Source organism: Pseudophryne corroboree, chromosome 9, assembly GCF_028390025.1.
Source record: "Pseudophryne corroboree isolate aPseCor3 chromosome 9, aPseCor3.hap2, whole genome shotgun sequence".
NCBI classification, from domain to species: domain Eukaryota; kingdom Metazoa; phylum Chordata; class Amphibia; order Anura; family Myobatrachidae; genus Pseudophryne; species Pseudophryne corroboree.
Genome location: NC_086452.1, coordinates 9,959,852 through 9,973,006, shown reverse-complemented (window position 1 = coordinate 9,973,006; position 13,155 = coordinate 9,959,852). Strand labels below are relative to the sequence as shown.

General features: G+C 52.3%; 1 protein-coding gene across 3 annotated transcripts in view; it reads left to right on the top strand.

Annotated features, from left to right (window-relative positions):
- Nucleotides 1-13,155, top strand: part of DNAI3 (dynein axonemal intermediate chain 3) — a 400,488-nt gene that overhangs the window by 264,532 nt on the left and 122,801 nt on the right. For all 3 annotated transcript variants that reach the window (XM_063938944.1, XM_063938942.1, XM_063938943.1), the window contains one exon: nt 11,094-11,244. In XM_063938944.1, coding sequence (XP_063795014.1) covers nt 11,094-11,244 — 151 coding nt within the window. The remainder of the gene's footprint in view (nt 1-11,093; nt 11,245-13,155) is intronic.

Below are 13,155 nucleotides of genomic sequence, written 5' to 3'. Positions count from 1 at the left end.
GGTAAGTGTATGCTGGACCCCCCACTATTGTTGCTGATCAGGACACTGGGCTGGGTTGGTGGGGGTAAGTGTGTGCTGGACCCCCCCACTATTGTTACTGATCAGGACACTGGGTTGGTGGGGGTAAGTGTGTGCTGGACCCCCCCACTATTGTTACTGATCAGGACACTGGGTTGGTGGGGGTAAGTGTGTGCTGGACCCCCCACTATTGTTACTGATCAGGACACTGGGTTGGTGGGGGTAAGTGTATGCTGGCCCCCCCACTATTGTTACTGATCAGGACACTGGGCTGGGTTGGTGGGGGTAAGTGTATGCTGGAGCCCCCACTATTGTTACTGATCAGGACACTGGGCTGGGTTGGTGGGGGTAAGTGTATGCTGGACCCCACTATTGTTACTGATCAGGACACTGGGCTGGGTTGGTGGGGGTAAGTGTATGCTGGACCCCCCACTATTGTTACTGATCAGGACACTGGGCTGGGTTGGTGGGGGTAAGTGTATGCTGGACCCCCCACTATTGTTACTGATCAGGACACTGGGCTGGGTTGGTGGGGGTAAGTGTATGCTGGACCCCCCACTATTGTTGCTGATCAGGACACTGGGCTGGTGGGGGTAAGTGTATGCTGGATCCCCCACTATTGTTACTGATCAGGACACTGGGCTGGGTTGGTGGGGGTAAGTGTGTGCTGGATCCCCCACTATTGTTACTGATCAGGACACTGGGCTGGGTTGGTGGGGGTAAGTGTATGCTGGATCCCCCACTATTGTTACTGATCAGGACACTGGGCTGGGTTGGTGGGGGTAAGTGTATGCTGGACCCCCTACTATTGTTACTGATCAGGACACTGGGCTGGGTTGGTGGGGGTAAGTGTATGCTGGACACCCCACTATTGTTACTGATCAGGACACTGGGCTGGGTTGGTGGGGGTAAGTGTATGCTGGACCCCCCACTATTGTTACTGATCAGGACACTGGGCTGGGTTGGTGGGGGTAAGTGTATGCTGGACCCCCCACTATTGTTACTGATCAGGACACTGGGCTGGGTTGGTGGGGGTAAGTGTGTGCTGGATCCCCCACTATTGTTACTGATCAGGACACTGGGCTGGGTTGGTGGGGGTAAGTGTATGCTGGACCCCCCCACTATTGTTACTGATCAGGACACTGGGCTGGGTTGGTGGGGGTAAGTGTATGCTGGACCCCCCACTATTGTTACTGATCAGGACACTGGGTTGGTGGGGGTAAGTGTGTGCTGGGCCCCCACTATTGTTACTGATCAGGACACTGGGCTGGGTTGGTGGGGGTAAGTGTATGCTGGAGCCCCCACTATTGTTACTGATCAGGACACTGGGCTGGGTTGGTGGGGGTAAGTGTATGCTGGACCCCCCACTATTGTTACTGATCAGGACACTGGGCTGGGTTGGTGGGGGTAAGTGTATGCTGGACCCCCCACTATTGTTGCTGATCAGGACACTGGGCTGGGTTGGTGGGGGTAAGTGTATGCTGGACCCCCACTATTGTTACTGATCAGGACACTGGGTTGGTGGGGGTAAGTGTGTGCTGGGCCCCCACTATTGTTACTGATCAGGACACTGGGCTGGGTTGGTGGGGGTAAGTGTATGCTGGACCCCCCACTATTGTTACTGATCAGGACACTGGGTTGGTGGGGGTGTGTATGCTGGACCCCCCACTATTGTTACTGATCAGGACACTGGGCTGGGTTGGTGGGGGTAAGTGTATGCTGGACCCCCCACTATTGTTACTGATCAGGACACTGGGTTGGTGGGGGTGTGTATGCTGGACCCCCCACTATTGTTACTGATCAGGACACTGGGCTGGTCCTGGCTGGTGTGCAGCTGACATGGGGATGCCGGGCTAGTGATGGTCAGTAGGAAGGGATAGGCAGCTGGCCGGCACGGTGTATACACATACATGTATCAGTCCCAGCAGGGTCACAGTGTACTGTATGGATCGGTACTAGGGATAACTCACCCATGTATACAGAGATCCGGCCTGATGGAAGGAACGGCAATAGCCCGTTATGTTACACTCACCTTACTGCCTACCCCCAAATAGTTACTGTAAGTCATGGTGATTGCAGCCCCCTCCCCAAACTTGTCTGGATCTATGAAGTTATACTGTATAGGTCATTGGTGCGGCCTCATCTAGAATACTGTCCAGTTCTGGAGGCCGTATCGCCAGGAGGATATATATACATTAGAGACTGTACAAAGAAGGGCAACTTACATGGTGTATGGCCGACATCACACAACTTACCCAGAAACACTATAAGATCTTCTTATGGGGGTCATTCCGAGTTGATCGTAGCTGTGCCAAACTTAGCACAGCTACGATCAGGCACTCAGAGATGAGGGGGGACGCCCAGCACAGGGCTAGCCCGCCCCGCATGTCAGTACCGCCCCCCCTCCGCCAGAGAAGTGCAAAAGCATCGCACAGTGGCTATGCTTTTGCATATCAGGAGTACCTCCCGGCCAGCGCAGCTCCTGCGGCAAGCCAGGAGACACTTCTTCGCTGCCCGGGTCGCAGCGGCTGCGCGTGACATCATGCAGTTGCCGTGGCCCGCCCCCCAACGTTCCATCCACGCCTGCGTTGGCCGGACTGCCCGCTCCCATCAATCAAGCAGAGGCGATTGCTAGGCAGCGACGACCTTTGGCCGTCTGGCATGCGCCGGCGCAGTACTGACCCGATCGCACTGCTGCGATAAACTGCAGCGTGCGATCAGGTCAGAATTACCCCCTATGTACTATACTTTGGAGCAGAGAAGGGAAAGGGAGGTCATGTTAGGGGTTGGGATTGATATGCCGGCGGTCAGATTATCGACCACAGCATCTTGCTAATGAGAATCCCGACGGGTAAGGGTAAGTATACTTACCCCCCCCCCCTTACCCCCTAACCGGAACCATCCAGACCCCCCTCAACCCTAGCCCCCCTTTCAGCAGCATAACCATAACCTCCCCCACAGCCTAACCCTAACCACCCCACACACACGGCTTACCTCTCTAATGGCCCAGCAGTGAATTGTTCCGTATCCCCATGATATAGACTTTCACATATATCAAGGGATTTACCACGGTACAGGGGGAGACATTCCTCACAGGGAGAGAAGTATTAGGACACGAGGACATGAGAGAGACTGTCACATATATATCAGGGGTATCACCACGGTACAGGGGGAGACATTCCTCACAGGGAGAGAAGTAATAGTACACGAGGACATGATAGAGACTGTCACATATATCAGGGGTATCACCACGGTACAGGAGGAGACATTCCTCACAGGGAGAGAAGTAATAGGACACGAGCACATGAGAGAGACTGTCACATATATCAGGGGTATCACCACGGTACAGGGGGAGACCTTCCTCACAGGGAGAGAAGTATTAGGGACACGAGGACATGATAGAGACTGTCACATATATCAGGGGTATCACCACGGTACAGGGGGAGACCTTCCTCACAGGGAGAGAAGTATTAGGACACGAGGACATGATAGAGACTGTCACATATATCAGGGGTATCACCACGGTATAGGGGGGAGACATTCCTCACAGGGAGAGAAGTAATAGAACACGAGGACATGAGAGAGACTGTCACATATATCAGGGGTATCACCACGGTACAGGAGGAGACATTCCTCACAGGGAGAGAAGTATTAGAACACGAGGACATGAGAGAGACTGTCACATATATCAGGGGTATCACCACGGTACAGGGGGGAGACATTCCTCACAAGGAGAGAAGTAATAGACCACGAGGACATGAGAGAGACTGTCACATATATCAGGGGTATTACCACGGTACAGGGGGGAGAGATTCCTCACAGGGAGAGAAGTAATAGGACACGAGGACATGAGAGAGACTGTCACATATATCAGGGGTATCACCACGGTACAGGAGGAGACATTCCTCACAGGGAGAGAAGTATTAGGACACGAGGACATGAGAGAGACTGTCACATATATCAGGGGTATCACCACGGTACAGGAGGAGACATTCCTCACAGGGAGAGAAGTATTAGAACACGAGGACATGAGAGAGACTGTCACATATATCAGGGGTATCACCACGGTACAGGAGGAGACATTCCTCACAGGGAGAGAAGTATTAGGACACGAGGACATGAGAGAGACTGTCACATATATCAGGGGTATTACCACGGTACAGGGGGGAGAGATTCCTCACAGGGAGAGAAGTAATAGGACACGAGGACATGAGAGAGACTGTCACATATATCAGGGGTATCACCATGGTACAGGGGGAGACATTCCTCACAGGGAGAGAAGTAATAGAACACGAGGACATGAGAGAGACTGTCACATATATCAGGGGTATCACCACAGTACAGGGAGGAGACATTCCTCACAGGGAGAGAAGTAATAGGACACGAGGACATGATAGAGACTGTCACATATATCAGGGGTATCACCACGGTACAGGAGGAGACATTCCTCACAGGGAGAGAAGTATTAGAACACGAGGACATGAGAGAGACTGTCACATATATCAGGGGTATCACCACGGTACAGGAGGAGACATTCCTCACAGGGAGAGAAGTATTAGGACACGAGGACATGATAGAGACTGTCACATATATCAGGGGTATCACCACAGTACAGGGAGGAGACATTCCTCACAGGGAGAGAAGTAATAGACCACGAGGATATGAGAGAGACTGTCACATATATCAGGGGTATCACCACGGTACAGGAGGAGACATTCCTCACAGGGAGAGAAGTATTAGAACACGAGGACATGAGAGAGACTGTCACATATATCAGGGGTATCACCACGGTACAGGAGGAGACATTCCTCACAGGGAGAGAAGTATTAGGACACGAGGACATGAGAGAGACTGTCACATATATCAGGGGTATCACCACGGTACAGGGGGAGACATTCCTCACAGGGAGAGAAGTAATAGGACACGAGAGAGACTGTCACATATATCAGGGGTATCACCACGGTACAGGAGGAGACATTCCTCACAGGGAGAGAAGTAATAGGACACGAGAGAGACTGTCACATATATCAGGGGTATCACCACGGTACAGGAGGAGACATTCCTCACAGGGAGAGAAGTAATAGACCACGAGGACATGAGAGAGACTGTCACATATATCAGGGGTATCACCACGGTACAGGGGGAGACATTCCTCACAGGGAGAGAAGTAATAGACCACGAGGACATGAGAGAGACTGTCACATATATCAAGGGATTTACCACGGTACAGGAGGAGACATTCCTCACAGGGAGAGAAGTAATAGGACACGAGGACATGATAGAGACTGTCACATATATCAGGGGTATCACCACGGTACAGGAGGAGACATTCCTCACAGGGAGAGAAGTAATAGGACACGAGGACATGAGAGAGACTGTCACATATATCAGGGGTATCACCACGGTACAGGGGGAGACATTCCTCACAGGGAGAGAAGTAATAGAACACGAGGACATGAGAGAGACAGTCACATATATCAGGGGTATCACCACGGTACAGGAGGAGACATTCCTCACAGGGAGAGAAGTAATAGACCACGAGGACATGATATAGACTTTCACATATATCAAGGGATTTACCACGGTACAGGGGGAGACCTTCCTCACAGGGAGAGAAGTATTAGACCACGAGGACATGAGAGAGACTGTCACATATATCAGGGGTATCACCACGGTACAGGAGGAGACATTCCTCACAGGGAGAGAAGTAATAGGACACGAGGACATGATAGAGAATGTCACATATATCAGGGGTATCACCACGGTACAGGAGGAGACATTCCTCACAGGGAGAGAAGTATTAGGACACGAGGACATGATAGAGACTGTCACATATATCAGGGGTATCACCACGGTACAGGGGGGAGACATTCCTCACAAGGAGAGAAGTAAGAGGACATGAGAGAGACTGTCACATATATCAGGGGTATCACCACGGTACAGGAGGAGACATTCCTCACAGGGAGAGAAGTAGTAGGACACGAGGACATGAGAGAGACTGTCACATATATCAGGGGTATCACCACGGTACAGGGGGAGACATTCCTCACAGGGAGAGAAGTAATAGGACACGAGGACATGATAGAGACTGTCACATATATCAGGGGTATCACCACGGTACAGGGGGAGACATTCCTCACAGGGAGAGAAGTATTAGACCACGAGGACATGATGGAGACTGTCACATATATCAGGGGTATCACCATGGTACAGGGGGAGACATTCCTCACAGGGAGAGAAGTAATAGGACACAAGGACATGAGAGAGACTGTCACATATATCAGGGGTATCACCACGGTACAGGGGGGAGACATTCCTCACAGGGAGAGAAGTAATAGACCACGAGGACATGAGAGAGACTGTCACATATATCAGGGGTATCACCACGGTACAGGAGGGAGACATTCCTCACAGGGAGAGAAGTATGAGACTGGAGGGGGGAGGTTCAGGGGAAATCTGAGGAAAAACTACTTCACAGAAAAGGGAGTGAACAAGTGGAAAAGCCTCCAATCAGAGGTGGTAGAGGCTAAGGGGGTCATTCCGACCTGATCGCACGCTATTTTTTGCAGCGCTGCGATCAGGTCAAAACTCAGGCAAACTGCGCATGCGTATGCACTGCATTGCGCAGGCGTGTTGTACGGGTACAAAGCGGATCGGTGCTGGGCGATGGATTTAATGAAGAATCCATTCGCACAGCCGAACGCAAGGAGATTGACAGGAAGAGGGCGTTTGTGGGTGGCAGCTGACCGTTTTCTGGGAGTGGTTGGAAAAGCGCAGGCGTGTTCAAGCGTTTGCAGGGCGGGTGTCTGACGTCAATTCCGGGACAGGCTGAAGCGATCGCAGCGGCTGAGTAAGTTCTGAGCTACTCAGAAACTGCACAAACCTTTTTTGTACAGGGCGGCTGCACATGCGATCGCACACTTGCACAGTGAAAATACACTCCCCTATAGGCGGCGACTATCTGATCGCAGCGCTGCAAAAAATAGCTAGCGAGCGATCAACTCGGAATGACCCCCTAAGACCGCACATGCGTGGGATAGACATAAGGCTATCCTTACAAAGAACTAAGGATCAAATAGGGTTGAGATTACCTAAAGGATTATAAAGGGACAGACTAGATGGGCCGAGTGGTTCTGCCGCCACATTCTATGTTTCTATGTTGTTACCGGCAATGTGTATGGTCAGGCTGAGGACAGTGCTGTTACCGGCAATGTGTATGGTCAGGCTGAGGACAGTGTTGTTACCAGCAATATGTATGGTCAGGCTGAGGACAGTGTTGTTACCGGCAATGTGTATGGTCAGGCTGAGGACAGTGTTGTTACCGGCAGTGTGTATGCAGGGCCAGTTCCGGGGCTTCTCGCGCCGCGGGCGGCATTAGCGGGCGTGGCTTCATACAGGGGGCGTGGTCAGTTACGCCCCCTGTACTGTAGTAGGATGTGCGGCGCGCGATGACGTCATCGCGCACCGCACAGCAAAGGTCCTCTCCACGAAGGAAAACTAGACGCTAAGCGTCTAGTTCCCTTCGTGGAGAGGACCTTTGCTGTGCGGTGCGCGATGACGTCAACGTGCACCGCACATCATTACAGTAAAGGTCCTCTCCACGAAGGGAAACTAGATTCGTAGCGTCTCGTTTCCCTTCACAGCGGGCAGAGGCAGCGGGGGGCACAGCAGCAGCGGATCTTGCCTTGGTGCGGCGTCCTCCGGATGGCGCCGGCGCCCTCCGGAAGGCGGCGCCCCGGGCAATAGTCCTGCTTGCCCGTGGCAAGATCCGCTACTGTGTGTATGGTCAGGCTGAGGACAGTGTTGTTACCGGCAGTGTGTATGGTCAGGCTGAGGACAGTGTTGTTACCGGCAGTGTGTATGGTCAGGCTGAGTCCAGTGTTGTTACCGGCAGTGTGTATGGTCAGGCTGAGGACAGTGTTGTTACCGGCAATGTGTATGGTCAGGCTGAGGACAGTGTTGTTACCGGCAGTGTGTATGGTCAGGCTGAGGACAGTGTTGTTACCGGCAGTGTGTATGGTCAGGCTGAGGACAGTGTTGTTACCGGCAATGTGTTTGGTCAGGCTGAGGACAGTGTTGTTACCGGCAGTGTGTTTGGTCAGGCTGAGGACAGTGTTGTTACCGGCAGTGTGTATGGTCAGGCTGAGGACTGTGTTGTTACCGGCAGTGTGTATGGTCAGGCTGAGGACAGTGTTGTTACCGGCAGTGTGTATGGTCAGGCTGAGGACAGTGTTGTTACCGGCAGTGTGTATGGTCAGGCTGAGGACAGTGTTGTTACCGGTGTATGGTCAGGCTGAGGACAGTGTTGTTACCGGCAGTGTGTATGGTCAGGCTGAGGACAGTGTTGTTACCGGCAATGTGTATGGTCAGGCTGAGGACAGTGTTGTTACCGGCAGTGTGTATGGTCAGGCTGAGGACAGTGTTATTACCGGCAGTGTGTATGGTCAGGCTGAGGACAGTGTTGTTACCGGCAGTGTGTATGGTCAGGCTGAGGACAGTGTTCTTACCGGCAATGTGTATGGTCAGGCTGAGGACAGTGTTGTTACCGGCAGTGTGTATGGTCAGGCTGAGGACAGTGTTGTTACCGGTGTATGGTCAGGCTGAGGACAGTGTTGTTACCGGCAGTGTGTATGGTCAGGCTGAGGACAGTGTTGTTACCGGCAATGTGTATGGTCAGGCTGAGGACAGTGTTGTTACCGGTGTATGGTCAGGCTGAGGACAGTGTTGTTACCGGCAGTGTGTATGGTCAGGCTGAGGACAGTGTTGTTACCGGCAATGTGTATGGTCAGGCTGAGGACAGTGTTGTTACCGGTGTATGGTCAGGCTGAGGACAGTGTTGTTACCGGCAGTGTGTATGGTCAGGCTGAGGACAGTGTTGTTACCGGCAGTGTGTATGGTCAGGCTGAGGACTGTGTTGTTACCGGCAGTGTGTATGGTCAGGCTGAGGACAGTGTTGTTACCGGCAGTGTGTATGGTCAGGCTGAGGACAGTGTTGTTACCGGCAGTGTGTATGGTCAGGCTGAGGACAGTGTTGTTACCGGTGTATGGTCAGGCTGAGGACAGTGTTGTTACCGGCAGTGTGTATGGTCAGGCTGAGGACAGTGTTGTTACCGGCAGTGTGTATGGTCAGGCTGAGGACTGTGTTGTTACCGGCAGTGTGTATGGTCAGGCTGAGGACAGTGTTGTTACCGGCAGTGTGTATGGTCAGGCTGAGGACAGTGTTGTTACCGGCAGTGTGTATGGTCAGGCTGAGGACAGTGTTGTTACCGGTGTATGGTCAGGCTGAGGACAGTGTTGTTACCGGCAGTGTGTATGGTCAGGCTGAGGACAGTGTTGTTACCGGCAGTGTGTATGGTCAGGCTGAGGACAGTGTTGTTACCGGCAGTGTGTATGGTCAGGCTGAGGACAGTGTTATTACCGGCAGTGTGTATGGTCAGGCTGAGGACAGTGTTGTTACCGGCAGTGTGTATGGTCAGGCTGAGGACAGTGTTCTTACCGGCAATGTGTATGGTCAGGCTGAGGACTGTGTTGTTACCGGCAGTGTGTATGGTCAGGCTGAGGACAGTGTTGTTACCGGTGTATGGTCAGGCTGAGGACAGTGTTGTTACCGGCAGTGTGTATGGTCAGGCTGAGGACAGTGTTGTTACCGGCAATGTGTATGGTCAGGCTGAGGACAGTGTTGTTACCGGTGTATGGTCAGGCTGAGGACAGTGTTGTTACCGGCAATGTGTATGGTCAGGCTGAGGACAGTGTTGTTACCGGTGTATGGTCAGGCTGAGGACAGTGTTGTTACCGGCAGTGTGTATGGTCAGGCTGAGGACAGTGTTGTTACCGGCAGTGTGTATGGTCAGGCTGAGGACAGTGTTGTTACCGGCAATGTGTATGGTCAGGCTGAGGACAGTGTTGTTACCAGTGTATGGTCAGGCTGAGGACAGTGTTGTTACCGGCAGTGTGTATGGTCAGACTGAGGACAGTGTTGTTACCGGCAGTGTGTATGGTCAGGCTGAGGACAGTGTTGTTACCGGCAATGTGTATGGTCAGGCTGAGGACAGTGTTGTTACCGGTGTATGGTCAGGCTGAGGACAGTGTTGTTACCGGTGTATGGTCAGGCTGAGGACAGTGTTCTTACCGGCAGTGTGTATGGTCAGGCTGAGGACAGTGTTGTTACCGGCAGTGTGTATGGTCAGGCTGAGGACAGTGTTCTTACCGGCAGTGTGTATGGTCAGGCTGAGGACAGTGTTCTTACCGGCAGTGTGTATGGTCTGGCTGAGGACAGTGTTCTTACCGGCAGTGTGTATGGTCAGGCTGAGGACAGTGTTCTTACCGGCAGTGTGTATGGTCAGGCTGAGGACAGTGTTCTTACCGGCAGTGTGTATGGTCTGGCTGAGGACAGTGTTGTTACCCGCAGTGTGTATGGTCTGGCTGAGGACAGTGTTGTTACCGGCAGTGTGTATGGTCAGGCTGAGGACAGTGTTGTTACCGGCAGTGTGTATGGTCAGGCTGAGGACAGTGTTGTTACCGGTGTATGGTCAGGCTGAGGACAGTGTTGTTACCGGCAGTGTGTATGGTCAGGCTGAGGACAGTGTTGTTACCGGCAGTGTGTATGGTCAGGCTGAGGACAGTGTTGTTACCGGCAATGTGTATGGTCAGGCTGAGGACAGTGTTGTTACCGGTGTATGGTCAGGCTGAGGACAGTGTTGTTACCGGCAGTGTGTATGGTCAGGCTGAGGACAGTGTTGTTACCGGCAGTGTGTATGGTCAGGCTGAGGACAGTGTTGTTACCGGCAATGTGTATGGTCAGGCTGAGGACAGTGTTGTTACCGGTGTATGGTCAGGCTGAGGACAGTGTTGTTACCGGCAGTGTGTATGGTCAGGCTGAGGACAGTGTTGTTACCGGCAGTGTGTATGGTCAGGCTGAGGACAGTGTTGTTACCGGCAATGTGTATGGTCAGGCTGAGGACAGTGTTGTTACCGGTGTATGGTCAGGCTGAGGACAGTGTTGTTACAGGTAATCCTCCCCTGGGACAGTAACGGGAAGTACCACGCCTACATATAACATGGTTTCTACTCTGCAGCTCTGTAATGTTCTGGGACATCCGATCACATAAGATGAACATGCAGACAGCGACCAACAGGAAGCTAGCGGAAGAGAACAAGCGTGAGATCCCTTTCGGTGTTCCGGACACTTTCCAGCACCTTGACCTTATCTGGAGGCCTCTTATTAAGGTACATATGAGTCCCACTGTCCTCTGTGTAAACCAGTGGTTCCCAAACATGGTCCTCAAGGACGCCCAACATTCCACGTTTCCCAGGTCTCTTCACAGAATCACAAGTGGTATAATTGGGTCCACCCGACGATCTTTTAAATTGTGTCAGTGAGTAATGAGTACACCTGTGCACCTGCTGGGTGACCTGGGAAGTGTGTCAGTGAGTAATGAGTACACCTGTGCACCTGCTGGGTGACCTGGGAAGTGTGTCAGTGAGTAATGAGTACACCTGTGCACCTGCTGGGTGACCTGGGAAATGTGTCAGTGAGTAATGAGTACACCTGTGCACCTGCTGGGTGACCTGGGAAATGTGTCAGTGAGTAATGAGTACACCTGTGCACCTGCTGGGTGACCTGGGAAATGTGTCAGTGAGTAATGAGTACACCTGTGCACCTGCTGGGTGACCTGGGAAATGTGTCAGTGAGTAATGAGTACACCTGTGCACCTGCTGGGTGACCTGGGAACTGTGTCAGTGAGTAATGAGTACACCTGTGCACCTGCCGGGTGACCTGGGAAATGTGTCGATGAGTAATGAGTACACCTGTGCACCTGCTGTGTGACCTGGGAAATGTGTCAGTGAGTAATGAGTACACCTGTTCACCTGCTGTGTGACCTGGGAACTGTGTCAGTGAGTAATGAGTACACCTGTGAACCTGCTAGGTGCACTGCGAAATGTATCAGTGTGTAATGAGTACACCTGTGCTCCTGCTGGGTGCCCTGGGAAATGTGTCAGTGAGTAATGAGTACACCTGTGCACCTGTTGTGTGACCTGGGAAATGTGCCAGTGAGTAATGAGTACACCTGTGCACCTGCTGGGTGCCCTGGGAACTGTGTTAGTGAGTAATGAGTACACCTGTGCACCTGCTGGGTGACCTGGGAAATGTGTCAGTGAGTAATGAGTACACCTGTGCACCTGCTGGGTGCCCTGGGAAATGTGTCAGTGAGTAATGAGTACACCTGTGCACCTGCCGGGTGACCTGGGAAATGTGTTAGTGAGTAATGAGTACACCTGTGCACCTGCTAGGTGACCTGGGAACTGTGTTAGTGAGTAATGAGTACACCTGTGCACCTGCTAGGTGACCTGGGAACTGTGTTAGTGAGTAATGAGTACACCTGTGCAGTTGCTGGGTGCCCGTGGAAATGTGTCAGTGAGTAATGAATACGCTTGTGCACCTGCTAGGTGCCCTGGGAAATGTGTCAGTGAGTAATGAGCACACCTGTGCACCTGCTGGGTGACCTTAGAAATGTGCCTGTGAGTAATGAATACACCTGTGCACCTGCTGGTTGACCTGGGAACTGTGTCAGTGAGTAATGAGTACACCTGTGCACCTGCTGGTTGACCTGGGAACTGTGTCAGTGAGTAATGAGTACACCTGTGCACCTGCTGGGTGACCTGGGAAATGTGTCAGTGAGTAATGAGTACACCTGTGCACCAGCTGGGTGATCTGGGAAATGTGTCAGTGAGTAATGAGTACACCTGTGCTTCTGCTGGGTGACCTGGGAAATGTGTCAGTGAGCATACCCATACACTCAGTGCCAGGCGCAGAGGACTGTGTACGGAAGGGGTGAAGCCTGCGTACATGTGTAGGAGATATTGGCCCTCATTCCGAGTTGATCGCTATCTGCCGTTGTTTGCAGCGTAGCGATCAGGCTAAATATCGGCATTTCTGCGCATGCGCAAAGTACTTTCACAAAAAACTATGCAGTTTTACACAAGTACAACGCTTTTCAGTCGCTCTGCTGATCGTAGAGTGATTGACAGGAAGTGGGCGTTTCTGGGAGGTTACTGGCCGTTTTCCGGGAGTGTGCTAAAAACACAGGCGTGTCAGGCAAAAACGCAGGCGTGCCTGGGGAAACGGGGGAGTGGCTG